The following is a 13,208-nucleotide window of genomic DNA, read 5'->3' as shown; positions in this document are numbered from 1 at the left end:
CGCAAAGCCTGATGAAAAAATTAATGGATGAAAAGATTAATGCAAATAAAAACGTTTCGACGAGGCTGTTTTCAGATGTTCAGAAAGCTATTTGTTATTACAGAAAAATGATTTCACTAAACATATTTCGCGACGAGTTGAAAAAAATGTTTGGCGCAAACTAAAAAAAGCGATTAATTTTCAAAAATCTCATGAAGACGTTATTTCAAAAAGCTGTGACAGATTTCGTCCCAGACAGATTTCGTCCCATTTCAAAGCGTACACAGATTTCGATCCCACAAATTTGGACATGGGACGAAATCTGTTAATTAAATAAATAGGACGAAATCTGTGCCAATTTTTTCAAAAACAAGGAGCTGAAAGTCTATAAAATTTTTCTGAATTTCAATCAGTTTTTATTCATGGATGATATTTTTCAATATCTTGGAAACTGATGCAATTAAATTAGTTCTTGTAAAATTAACGAACACAAATTAAACAAAATTTCAAGTGCATTATCAAATTGTGATTGAATTATATCCGAAAAAAAAACATCTTGTTCGTTTAAGTAACTTCCAAGCAAAAAATCAGATATCTAAGTTGATTTTAGCGCAAAGACTGCCAATTTCTACCGAATACGACTTTGTTAGCAATAGAAAAACCGATTTGTGTCGTTTTTAAGCATTTCCTTGGAATTTGATTTAAAAATTGCGGTTCTTATCCTCCAAAAAATATAAGAGCTTTATGGCTCCAAAGGCTCGCTAAAAGCTCTACGCTAGCATGTCAGAATTGGGTTTACTCAAATAGAACTAAATTCGACTTTTCGGGTAATGATGGCAACCAGGTTTTTGAGAAGGTTCTCTCCTTCGGCAAGCTTTTGTTGAGATTTAAACATAAATCTACCCGATACCAGTTTACCCTATGCCATTCTACCCTATACTAATCTACCCTGTATTCCAATTTACCCTATGCTCTATAAATAGTTCAACTAGTCAGAGATAACGGAGCTTTCTATATTGGTTTAAGGTCGCCTATGAGCGCGCGCTATAACGCTTCGCGGTGATAACCAGCTCTAATTTTCGTATAGAGTCCTACCATCTGTAGGCAAGCTCAAAACACGTTGGCACGACTGCGGCAATCACTATTTTGCTGTTATTATTCCGTCTTGATTTAGGCGTAGGGTAAATTGGCGTAGAGTAGATTGGCATAAGGTAAATTTATACATAGGGTAGAATGGCATAGGGTAAAATGGAATAGGGTAAATTCGAATAGGGTAAGTTGTCCTGCCACCATGAAATCATTTTAGGTAACTAAAATCTCGAAACTTTTGTAATTACACAACGGTAATAGGATGCGCAGAGTTTATTATTACTTTTCATCAATATTTTAAAGCATCAATTACACATTTTTCGAACATCTTCATTTCAATTAAAACCTATATAAATATGTAATAATTATATTTGTTATATTGTTACATTTGAAAGCTTATCATTACTTTTCACTTTTCATCAATACTTTAAAACATAATTTACATAAATCTCAAATTTTTTCATTTCAGTTACAAGCTGTCTAAGAAGACCCTCAACATTAACGTTCCCAAAAACAATTCTTTTGTATTTTATATCTATTCAATTTCACTAGTGTTGACGAAGCAAGCTTTAAATGAAAGCAATATTCAAATGACTTCAAGCTCCCCGGGTTGAGTATCCTACAAAAAAATTCCCTATCTTAGAACTTCTTGTAAGATTTGTAGGAAGTTTCCGCTATCTTACAACTTTTTTTTATAAAAGTTGCATTATAGCAACTTTTTCCCCTTACCAAAAAAAAACAAATAAAACATTTTGAATTTTTTTCTACACCGTAATAAAAAAATTAAAATAAGTTCTGGTAAATTTTAAATTTTTTCATTTTTATACTTGTAAAAGTTTTAAGATAGTAATTGTAATGTATGCATTTCGATCAAAAAATTTCGAACCACTTTTTTTTCAATAAACTTCCAGACTATACGTAATTAGCGATTGAAACGCATTTGGAGATATCACAAAATCAACTTTGACGAATCTTGTGGTAGAACGTTGGACGTGTTCTATGTGAGGTTCAGGTTTTTACACACGAAAATTCTACAAATCGGCAAAAAGATAATTCTGTAAAATTTAGTGGTTTTTCGGTAAAATAATGTAGCAAAACAAGATTCTTGGGATACGCACTTCTGTTATTGTATTCTGCGACTGTGGGGAACTTTCAATGAATGTGGTTGTAAGAAACTTTGTCAAAAAATAACAATAATCATAATTTACAAAATAGGAAAGTTTTTGCAGGAAAAGCTCCTATCTTACACTTTCTATTTTCCTGTAAGAAGAATCACAATTTTAAAAACTTTCTTCAAAAAAACTTACAACATCAGACATTTGTTGTTGTTTTTGGTTTAAAAAAAAACATTATTGATCTGATTTTTGAATCAAGGCCGAAAAATCTGATGAAAGTTTCATGGAACTTCATGGAAAACATCATGGACGTAAAGCCACAAAAATTGAACCATTTTCTATTGATAAATTTGTTCACGTTCAGTTTCCCAGCATTACGTGTTTCGTCTATCAAACTCAAACAGAAGACAAGACATGGAGTGAAAAAATTTGGACGAGATAAACTTCAGCAGCAATTGATTTGATCGAGCGGTTGAAACAAAATCTAAAGCCCAGATTCGACACACACTCCCATGCCGGGTTGACAGTAAAGAGGTCCCCTCATTGTACTATTTTGAGACATCCATTTTTGGTGACAGATCCAAAAAATTTCTAAAGGCGCATTTGGCGCCAATATATAATAATTTTGAGGAGAGAGCGCGAGCCGAAAAAACGCAAATTTTGGTCAAAATTTTCAAGGAAGTGCCTAAAAACGGCATTTTGACCTCTTTTCTCAAAAATTTTGCCTGCGGCCCAGAAAATTTAGCCACAACAGGTTTTTTTAGTGCTTTGGGAGAACTCGACAATCAATTTGGTCGACCTAATAAAAAAGATCGACAAATTTTCGAAAACTTTTGAAAATCCCCCCCCCCTCCAGAAAATTCTAGATCCACTTCTACTTCATGCACTGGAAACACAATTTTGTAGGGTTAAATTCATATGAAAGCTTTACCACTATCAATTTATCCATACTGTGAAATTGTTTCATATAAAATTCCCAAAAGTTTGAAATAGCATGATTAGGTACTATTTACAAAAATATATATTTATATAACTTGAGTGTAGTGAATTCTGTAGACTGTTAAATAGTGTTACTTGCATATTACCTAAAATTTTACAACGTTGAAAGTCCTCTCATTTAATTAATTAATTTGGCCCATGTGAACAGTCTCCTCTCTGAAAAGGCCAAGTGAACAATCTCCCCTCAAAATTAATTGGCAAATTCATGCAGTAAGGCCATAATGTACTATGCTCAAATCTTATTGGCTGAAAAACGTTACTTTCAACCAAGTGAACTACTTTATCCCAAATATGATTAGGGAGAGATTGTTCACGTGGTCCACTAACTTCTTGCTAATTTAAGAGATAGAAACTTTTTATTTCAAAATTCTTATGAAAATGGGTGGCTACCCTTTTGTTATGTTGCTGTCAATCCGTTAGACCGCAATGAGTAGAGCTGCTCAAAAGTTTTGTGTTAAAAGTTTTACAGAAATCTTCAGAGAGAACCAGTTGAATATTTTTGAAAATGATTTTTTTTACTTGCAAACAAATATTGAATTAACTCCTGCTCACGGGCTGATTTAGAGGGCAGGGGGTCTGGCGGGGCGGAGGGTGAGTTTGGACGCTCCTTTTTCAGAGATTTGACCCCTTCACCAACCAAAGGTCCCATTTGGTATTGTTTTATGACTTCCACTTTAGGCCGACCAACCCTAAATTTTTCTAAAGGCGCGTTTGGCGCCAATACAAACTATTTTTGAAGTGGGCTCGCGCCAAAAAAAAACGCATATTTTTGGTCACAATTTTCCAAGTAGTGGTTAGAAACGGCTTTTATGACCTTTTAAAACAATTTTGCCACCTGCGCAGATAATTGATTAACAAATAGGGTCTTTTTAGTGATTTGTGAAAACTCGGAAAATAATTTTGGTCGACTTAAACAAAAAACGTCCACAAAGTTTTCGAAGTTTTTTGAAAATCTGTTCTCCCTCGAAAAAATCCTAGATCCGCCCCTGCTCTTGATGAAACTTTATGTCGCAGCAGATTTATCTCGCAGCAAATAATACAGGAAGCTGTTGGATCAATTTTGACCCAATGTGTAGTGTTATTGCTGTTAAAATGACAGAAAAAAGAGATGTGCTTCCAGTTTTGAAAGCGCTTGACTAATTCGGCAAGGTCATCAATTCTTCAACAATTCGTTTTGCAATTATTGCTAAGCAACAATTCGTTTTGGGCAAAAAACTCTGCGATAAATATCGCTTCTTAAAATTCTGTAAATTATCGCTTGCAAAAAAGTTATCGCTTGTGATGAGTTGTCGCTTCAAGACTAAACCAGTCATCACAAATTTGTTTGTTTATGCATAACTAGTATCTTGGTTGTCGTTAGTCATGAACTTGAATGGTCAATTTTAAGTGGTTCATGAAAAATAAAAAAGTACTTCAGAAAACCCGGAAGAATATAGTTGGGATTTATAACGGCTTAGCTTCAGCAATGACGGGTTTAAAGTACGTTAACGATATGTGAATGCTCTCCAATCGACAAATATCGATCATCATCTATCTTTTACTTTTTTAATCGATGTGCGACAACTTGATTTTGTGTCACATTCGGCACATTGAATCTTGCCATATTCATTCTGAAACATTGAATCTGGTCAAACAATTGCAAAATCTGGAAGTGCAATGTCTATAAAAAATACAAATTGAGCGAAGACGTTACTTTTGATAACAAAAAAAAATGAAATCTTTTTTTTAGAAATTATTTCAATTCTTTTCGGTTTATTTGCGAAGACTGTCGAAAGTCTGTCCCAAAATTTTTGTGAATGAGGCAAGTAGATAGATCTATAAATTTTTTTTTCTAAAAAAAACGCAAATCATATCAACAAGATTCTAAGAGCGCATTTGATCTTCCGTTATAATTTACTTCAATTTACTTAATTCAGTCGTTGTTCCGGCCAATTTAAAAATGGTGTGGAATTTTGTATTTAGGTTTGTTTTATTTTTTTAAATTTTTTTTCACGCAAAATCAGCCACCACAATTAATCATGGGAGAAAATTGAGTGATATAACAAACAAAAGTGCTTTCAGTCGTGATTCGATTGAGATAAAAAAAACTTTGAATAATTTTTTCCAGTGTCGAGAAAAACCGGAATTTTTTTTTTGACTTTTCGTCTAATTTCGAGCGAGTACAGTAAGCGAGAACAGCGAGCGAGCACGCTTATTTATGCTAATTTTATGGCGTTTACAATAGCTAATTATGCATAATTATTATGCAAAGAATCTAGTAAATTTAGTTTTTGGAGACTGTTAATGCCATTTTGGGAATCGAAAACTTCAAAAAAATTCACCTGAAAAAAATTAGAAATTATTTGGGTTTTTTTGTTTTGATTCTTCAAAAACTGTTTTCCTTTTTGCCTATGTTGCTATGACTGGCAATTATGCCAAAATTATAAATTTATGTCAGATCCTTTTATCACACCACGCAGAAAAAACCACACTAGTTTGAAAAAAGATAAAAGAGTTTTAAGGACTATGGTCGTATATATCAAGCCTCGAGTTGGGTTTTCTACGGAAAATCAAGTACAGCAAAACAAACTTTGTAAGAAATCAAATTAAATCAAAGTAGAGTTCTTCATTAAATCAAATAAATCAAATTATAATTCATAACTCAGAGTTTGAAAAACAACAAAAACTGCTGCCAGAAAATTTTATGCCAGTTGCTTAATATCCGGTTGTTTTGTTTCTTTTTTGATTGCAGAAAATAAGGAGTTTTTCATTTTAAGTCTTTCTTTGGTGCTTGGCATATATGTAAATTGTATTGCAATAAAGTCTTAGGCTTTCAAAAAAAATTTGCTGTTTTTTGTTGGCAACCTGATCAAGACCTGATTTCGCCCTGATCAAGAAGGTAAAGTTCAAGATGAAAAAAAATTTTTGACAAAAATATTTGTACAGCAATTAATTTACCTTAAGATCTAAAATATTTTATAAAACACAAAATTTATTATGCAAACCACAAACACTTTGCTGAATTTTTTAAGTTTATTGTAAGTCCGTCAATTCAAATTTTTTGTTCTGATCAGTCCGTCAATTTAAGGAAGGCTTCACTTGCCACCATGAGTTATTTGAAAAACCGACAAAACTACTTTACATTTTTTGCTTGCTAAGCAAAAACTTGCTTATTTGGATCTGATACTAGTTAATTTCAATCATTGATCCCATTTTTGAAAGAAGGGATGGAATATCTGTGATCGTATGATTTTTATTCTGATTTTTGAAATAATAGCAAAAATTTGTGCTCTTACTTGAGAAAAGACTTGAGAAAATTGAGTGCTCTTACTTGAGAAAAGACTTGAGAAAATTGAGTGATATAACAAACAAAAGTGCTTTCAGTCGTGATTCGATTGAGATAAAAAAAACTTTGAATAATTTTCTCCAGTGTCGAGAAAAACCGGAATTTTTTTTTTGACTTTTCGTCTAAATTCGAGCGAGTACAGAGCGACTTGAGAAATTTGTGCTCTTACTCAAGTCTTTGCTCCAATTTTGAAAAAAAAAGAACCAAATATTAGTTCTCGGAAATTTTTTTTTCTCCAAACTATATCCGACATTCAGATCAACCATTTTTGACAAAAATTTTGAAGATAATCTGATGGCAAGTTATGTCCTTGCTTAAATTTAAGAAAGCAATTACTTGTGATTTTATTATGAAGTTTTGAAAATTGCCATTTTGACGTTTGGAATAATTAACGCGCGATGTATTCTATGTATACAAAGCGAAAGCGGCAATTTGATCTGCGTCAGACCTGGTTCCATTTGATTTGAGGCATTGCCTTTTATAATTTTTACGCTAATATGTGCTCAGCTTTTTCACGTTTAACTTAAATAACGTGGGTCGGATAGTAAAAAAAGTTCACAAACTTTTACATCGGAGCTTACACAGACAAATGTAACATGCACAGACATAAACATTGAGATATCAAAATCTTGAGCTCAATTTCAAAATTAATTTCTACCTGTAATCATTTTTCATAAAGTTATGGTGAATTGAAATAAGCTAATTTAACGAATTTTGAAACGTTAACACTTGTTATCTAGCGTTCAATAACGAGTAAGCGTTGAAGTAATCCGCCTTGAAAAAGGTCTCAAATCGAACTGAGGCAGGCTATTCTGATCAGTCCTTTGTATCACTTTGTACATTTTCATATATCTTCGTATAACGTGTGGGGGATCATTTTCAAAACAAATCCTCACAAAAAAGATAAAATCAATCTTTTTTATCTTTTTTTTTTTCAAATTTGTCCATATCTTTTTTAAAAGCTTTTGAAAAGACGTTAAAGGTCGGTCAAAACATTCTGAGTTTCGTCCTGATATGAGCAATCTTGTTGGCATTCCTCAATAAAAGCATATGAAAAACCGGCTCTACCAAAAAATGGCAACGTTGTTTTCACGCTTAGTGGTTTTTCCGATTTTTGACTCGTTTTTGTTGGTACCATGGAGCTGTTTTGTACCAACAGGGGGAAACACTCGTCATACTTTTATTTGTTGATCTGTTTGTTTTTATTTGTTGATCTTTTGTTTTCACATTGACAACAGGTGATTTTCCTCTGCTACCAATACGAGATGAATGTAATTTTTGGCTCCTATTTTGTGCTTTTTCTGAAACAGCTGCCGTTCCTTAGCAACATTTGTGCTTTTTCCGCTTGATTTCATTTTACTTCTTTCTCCTGACAATTTCTGCCTTTTTGAAAAAACACCAAGTGGTTGGTATTAAATCATCCAAACGTGCTGTAGAAAATTGAAATAGCAAATATCAAGAAAACCGACGAATTTCAAAAACAAAGTTCAATTCTAATCTGAACTAGCTCGGGTTTTTGACTAGATTGGGAATTCTGTATTTTAAAAATGGAGCATTTCGCCAAACTTGTCCGCTTTGCTTTGGCTCTTTTTTTGTTCCTGGCTTTCAACTACTACAAGGTAAGTTTATCAGTTTTAATCTTTATGACTATCATGAGCTAATGTTGATTCATGAGACTATCATGTAGGTTTATGAGGGGGGGGGGGGGGGGGGGGTCTCAAGGGGCTTTGCAAGATTAAGCGTTGCTTCCATTCTTCTTTTCAAGATTTTGATATTGACTCGGTTACCATACAATAATATTTTTGACAATAATATATCTTGGAATTTTAATGATGATAACAATAATAAGTTGTAACCCTTATACCGTAGAACAAGGCTTTTTTTAGCTTCTGAGGAGAAACTTGGGATGGATAAACTTACCTTCTCCCCCTCCCCTCTCTCTCTCTCTCACCGCAACAAAAGAGACTGCAAGTGAGTCTTATTTGTTTGTTTCAGACTGCGGTGGAAGGACAGTCCATAACTCAGCCGCAGTGTTCGGGGGACCCCGACGACCCTAATGATTTCGTGGAGACTGCGAACCCCTACTCCAACGACCAGGACGGATGCGCATGTCACTCCAACTCAACTACTCTTGGACCATACTGCTACTGTCTTGTGGGATACGGGGAGTTGGTGTCAACCTTTAACTGTACAAGTAGGTTTCAAAAAATGTCTTCAGCAGATAGCGCGAATTTCCCTTCGTTCAAACGTTTCGTTTCCCAAAACTATTGAAATATTGCACTTGAAGCATTTGGCTAACTTTATTTTTTCTGTTTGAATAATAAATGGAAGCATGAATTTGCTCAAAAGTCGAATCCAGTCAGATTTTGGGTAGAGTCATTTGAAGATTTTTGGTAATGATTTGTTTTATTTTGGGCGCTCAGAAAATTATTGAAAAATACGGTAATTTGCCATTTTACGGTAGCTTATTATCAAAGATCAATTTGAAAATTTCCGTCGTATGAAATTAATGCGACCAATTAGCTAGTCTCAATTCAATTCGAAATGATTGTGTTGTGGGGGATAACTTCCACGCATAAATATTTCCCGTCAGGGTTATGGATAAATCTTTTCAAAGTACGCGTAAATTAATCCAGAGCATGGCCAAATTGGCAATTCCCTAACTCCCAAAAATTTTTAAAAAAAGTTGGAGGTAAAATATCTTTTAACATTTGATTTCAGGGAGCCGATATCTTCATTGGGGTAAAAAAAAATTTGTGTAAAATTTTTTTTTCAATCGCCGAAAACTGACTGAAAAAAACCACACCAAGCATTCTTCGAAAGTCGGAACAATAGTAAACATTTGCTCCATCGTGTTTTGCTAAATTTAACTGAACTGGTGTTTATTAGGAACTTGTTATACTGCCGGCTCTGGATGCAAAAAGCCAGACGGAACAACTGATTGCGTTGCAACTACCTACGCAGCTGCAGTGGTTGAAGGCTGCCTGTGTGGACCAGGGTTTATTCGAAGCATCACCGGCGGTGCATGTACAGCTATCTCCGGTCTAGGCAAGTAACAGCAACCAATAAAACTTTGGGCAGAAATCCTAAAAGAAATTATTTGCCTGCCATTCAGCAAATTTGTCTGTCCTAATTATCAGACGATCAGACGATCAGACAATAGTATTTAGTTTCCTAATGAAAAAAAATATTCAAAACCATTTCTAGAATACAATGAAAAAAATTGATTTTTTTGTTAAAAATCCATTTTTTTAGAGAACATGTATAATTTACAATAGCATCAAAAATGCCTAAAATCTAGGCTTTCATTTAGATTCTCTGGTCAAACCACGAGCAAAAAACGACAAATTTTTCAAAAAGAGCATGGTTTTTATGAAAAAAGACAATGTTTTTTAATAGTTTTGATTATTGTGGTTGGATTTTTCTCTTCTTCTTGCACAGAAAAATGTTTTTTTATAGAAAAAAAACTGATAACTCCACAAGCTTAAGCCTTATGTTAATTTAGTGAATGACAAGGAGACGGGTCTGATCTGTACAAAGAGTTAGAAAATAAGCAAAATAAACAAAAAGAAGTCTTTTTGGTGGGTAATTGAACAAATAGGGCGGTAAACGATTAAATGTTGCATCACATACTGGCCTTCAAATCGAACGAAAAACAGTCTAACTGCTGAAATAAGTAGAGATTTATAATGCGACTAATAAATTTCATCTAATTCGGCACCTTGTTTCTGTTGTGATTGCTTTACTGTCTCTTAAAATTGCTTTTAAAGTTTTCTGTCTGGATTAAACTCGTCACCCTTTCATTCATCGTTTTCTTTTATAACTGCGCTTGCAATGAGGAAAAAGTTGTTTTTAGAAGTCTTATTCAATTCTCTGGCTTATTTACCTAGCTAGCCAGTTGAAAAATAAAGGATTACAGGACAATTACAAAAACATTGACAAAAATATTGAAAAACTACAGGACATTTATAAACCAAAGCACTCAACAATATGTATTAGCACCAAAATTGCATATTTACCATTTTTAAATTTTGTTGTTTCAATGCGTAAAAAAATTTGGCTAATAATACTGAATCATCTTGATTTGTTGTTTCATTACTTGCGGAGTTAAACAAAGAAAAAAAAGCTTATTAGCAATCAATACGAGCTGAGCATAAACAAACAAATTCGCGTTGTTTGAGAATTTGACTTTAACCCCAATTACTATCAGGTAAGGTAGTTTTTTGGGACATGTATTTTTGCTTTTTTTTCTGCGTTTTCGATTGAAATCTAAATTGGCGTTTTTTACCGCGTTTTTCCTAAAAATGTCGGAAACCTACTGTTTTTAAGACAATAACAGTAATCAAGATGGCAATTTTAAACATTTCTCAGTACTTATTTTTACAAACCGCTTAATACAATTTTCCGATTCATTTCTGAGAAATGGAACCTAAAAAATCTCGAACATTTATGTCAGCGGGTTATTACTCTTTTATTCTCAATTCGGTGGAATGTCACAAAACCTAACACAAAATAATTTCAATCCTAGAAGGCAGAATTTTTTCGATTATCCAACAATTTTTTTTGTTCCCTGATAGCCAAAAAAAATCGATTCGCTCGAAGCCAAAACTCAAACGCTGACAACTTTAAATAGTCGTATCATCTGTAATAAAAAAAACTGGTATAGTCCACAAAAAATTTTCTATTATAGCCCCCTCCTCCAAGTAAATTAAAGACCCTCAATTACAAACTCTGTGTTGGGGGAGGGCAAAGCTTCAGGATCTTGTTAACTATTTCCCCCTTGTAACGTATATCCCACCAATGTAAAGAAAGAAATGAACAGCTAAGCATATACGAGTTTTGTATCATTGTAACTATTTCTCCCCATATTGCAATAGGGGGGAATAGTTATCAAAATCCAAGCTTCAAGAAGTCCATAACTCTATCAATATTTTTATTGGATCGACTAAGTTTGAGCTACTTCAAAACGCTCAAATTGAGCTACTTCATAAATCTTAATTTCGACAAAACTTACTGCGACATAGCAAATTTTTTAAAAAAGTGGCAAAAAATTCAAGTGTTATGAACATTTTGGCTCGTGCGACCCGCGTCCATCTCAATACTCTTGTTATACATTGCTCTTTCTTATTAATAGCCGAGAAAAATGTATTATCGGATAGCCGAAAAAAAATGTTGCGTAATAAAGTAGTTGCCTTATTTTTGCTACCTAAATTGATGAAAACAAAGCTATTACACAAAAAAGTATTCATAGTCTATTGCGTTTTTGTTAGCTTTGTTCCGAAAAAAAATTATAAAAATATAATTTTATTGCTTTAATAAAATTAGTCCATGTTTTTTGACGAACTTGGTTTATTAGTTATATTTTGCTTTGTTGCTGATTACTTGAACAATTTAAGAGATTTTTAGTTTTTTGGCTATCCGGGAATGCGGCTCTGTGAGTACGCACCCACAATTCGTTTTGATCGATTGAAATGGAAGTTGAAAATGTTGCTCCAAAAGTAATCCTACCTAAAACTAATGCACCTGTCGCTGGTTTATGTACCATGTTCCTTTTGTTAGTTTACGCTTCACTGGCTCGCGTTCCGATGGAACTACAGTGCGTGCAGTTCTCTTCAAAGAGTTGGAACTCAAAATTGTTTTTGTAGCAAAAACGTGTTAAAAATTAGCAAATCGACGGCGTTTTAATTCACTGGATTTTTTTTTTCAGCTGACGGACAGTGTGATCCTAGTCGGGACTTGGGAGTGGGTGACGAGAGGACTTGTGTGTGTGAGGATCTTTATGGATTCCCTGGAACTGCATACCTGGACATGAATACGTGTTTCTGCAAGAGTGGCTGGACCTCAGACCCTGCCGATTTGGGCGTTTGCGTTCGTGAGTCGCTCCTGCTGCATTGTTATACAATCTCTATAAAATCATAATCTGAGCATTTTCTCTCAAACTTTTGAATGAGTCGTTGTTAAAATTTCTGTACCAAGTTAGCATCAGGGGTTGACTTGTGGTGTTTAGAGCACTGCAATGAGATTTGGCCGGGGGGCCACTGCTACATGAATGACACTGTGACTGTGTGCAATGCTACCGGTGTTACAGACAAGACATGTAGGTGTGGGCCAGGGTTCACTCCCCGGGTCAACGACACCGCCGTATCGCCCTTCATTCCCTGCGAAGGTAAACAGCATTCAAGATAGCCCTTTTTGGATATATTATCGTACATTCGTTTCAAAGTTGACCCAGAAAACTTGACGAAATAGGGTCTATATAGGGTTTTGAAAAAACTGGGAAAACCTACTTGGGCAACCAAACAAGGCCAGCGTAGTTTTCAAAAAATTTTGAAATTCAGGCGTGCCCAATGTATGAATATCTATACATACACATTATGCGACAAAGCTGACTTTCAAACATATTCGACAACATATTCGACTTTTTTATTTTATAGTTATACATATGTATCGTTTTTTTTTCGAGATTCAGGTCAAGAATTAGACTACGCCAACAAATTTTTTTTTTGCTGCCAGATCTTCAGATCTTCAAAACAAAGTTGTACATGAAACAGACGCGGATTTAAAGTGTTTCTCGAAGTTGGGGCGGATTTCGAAAATATTTTTGAAGAATTTGAAGACCGTTTTTTAAGTCATCACTAAAATTATTTTTTTTCGAGATTTAGAGATCTAATAACCTTTTGATCCTAATCACTATCGATCAG

The 13,208-nt window shown here is 34.1% G+C and overlaps 1 protein-coding gene across 1 annotated transcript in view; it reads left to right on the top strand.

Moving 5' to 3' along the window:
- Positions 1–7,831: 7,831 nt before the first annotated feature.
- LOC134841807 (fibrillin-2-like) overlaps positions 7,832–13,208 on the top strand; it is a 28,406-nt gene continuing 23,029 nt past the window's right edge. Inside the window, exons 1-5 of the mRNA XM_063857844.1 lie at positions 7,832–8,126; positions 8,503–8,701; positions 9,397–9,555; positions 12,215–12,379; positions 12,515–12,673. Coding sequence (XP_063713914.1) covers positions 8,055–8,126; positions 8,503–8,701; positions 9,397–9,555; positions 12,215–12,379; positions 12,515–12,673 — 754 coding nt within the window. The 5' untranslated portion in view covers positions 7,832–8,054. The remainder of the gene's footprint in view (positions 8,127–8,502; positions 8,702–9,396; positions 9,556–12,214; positions 12,380–12,514; positions 12,674–13,208) is intronic.

This window comes from Symsagittifera roscoffensis, chromosome 3 (assembly GCF_963678635.1).
Source record: "Symsagittifera roscoffensis chromosome 3, txSymRosc1.1, whole genome shotgun sequence".
Classification (NCBI taxonomy): Eukaryota; Metazoa; Xenacoelomorpha; order Acoela; family Convolutidae; genus Symsagittifera; species Symsagittifera roscoffensis.
The sequence above is the reverse complement of the archived record's forward strand: the minus strand, read 5'-3'. Positions and strand labels throughout refer to the sequence as shown.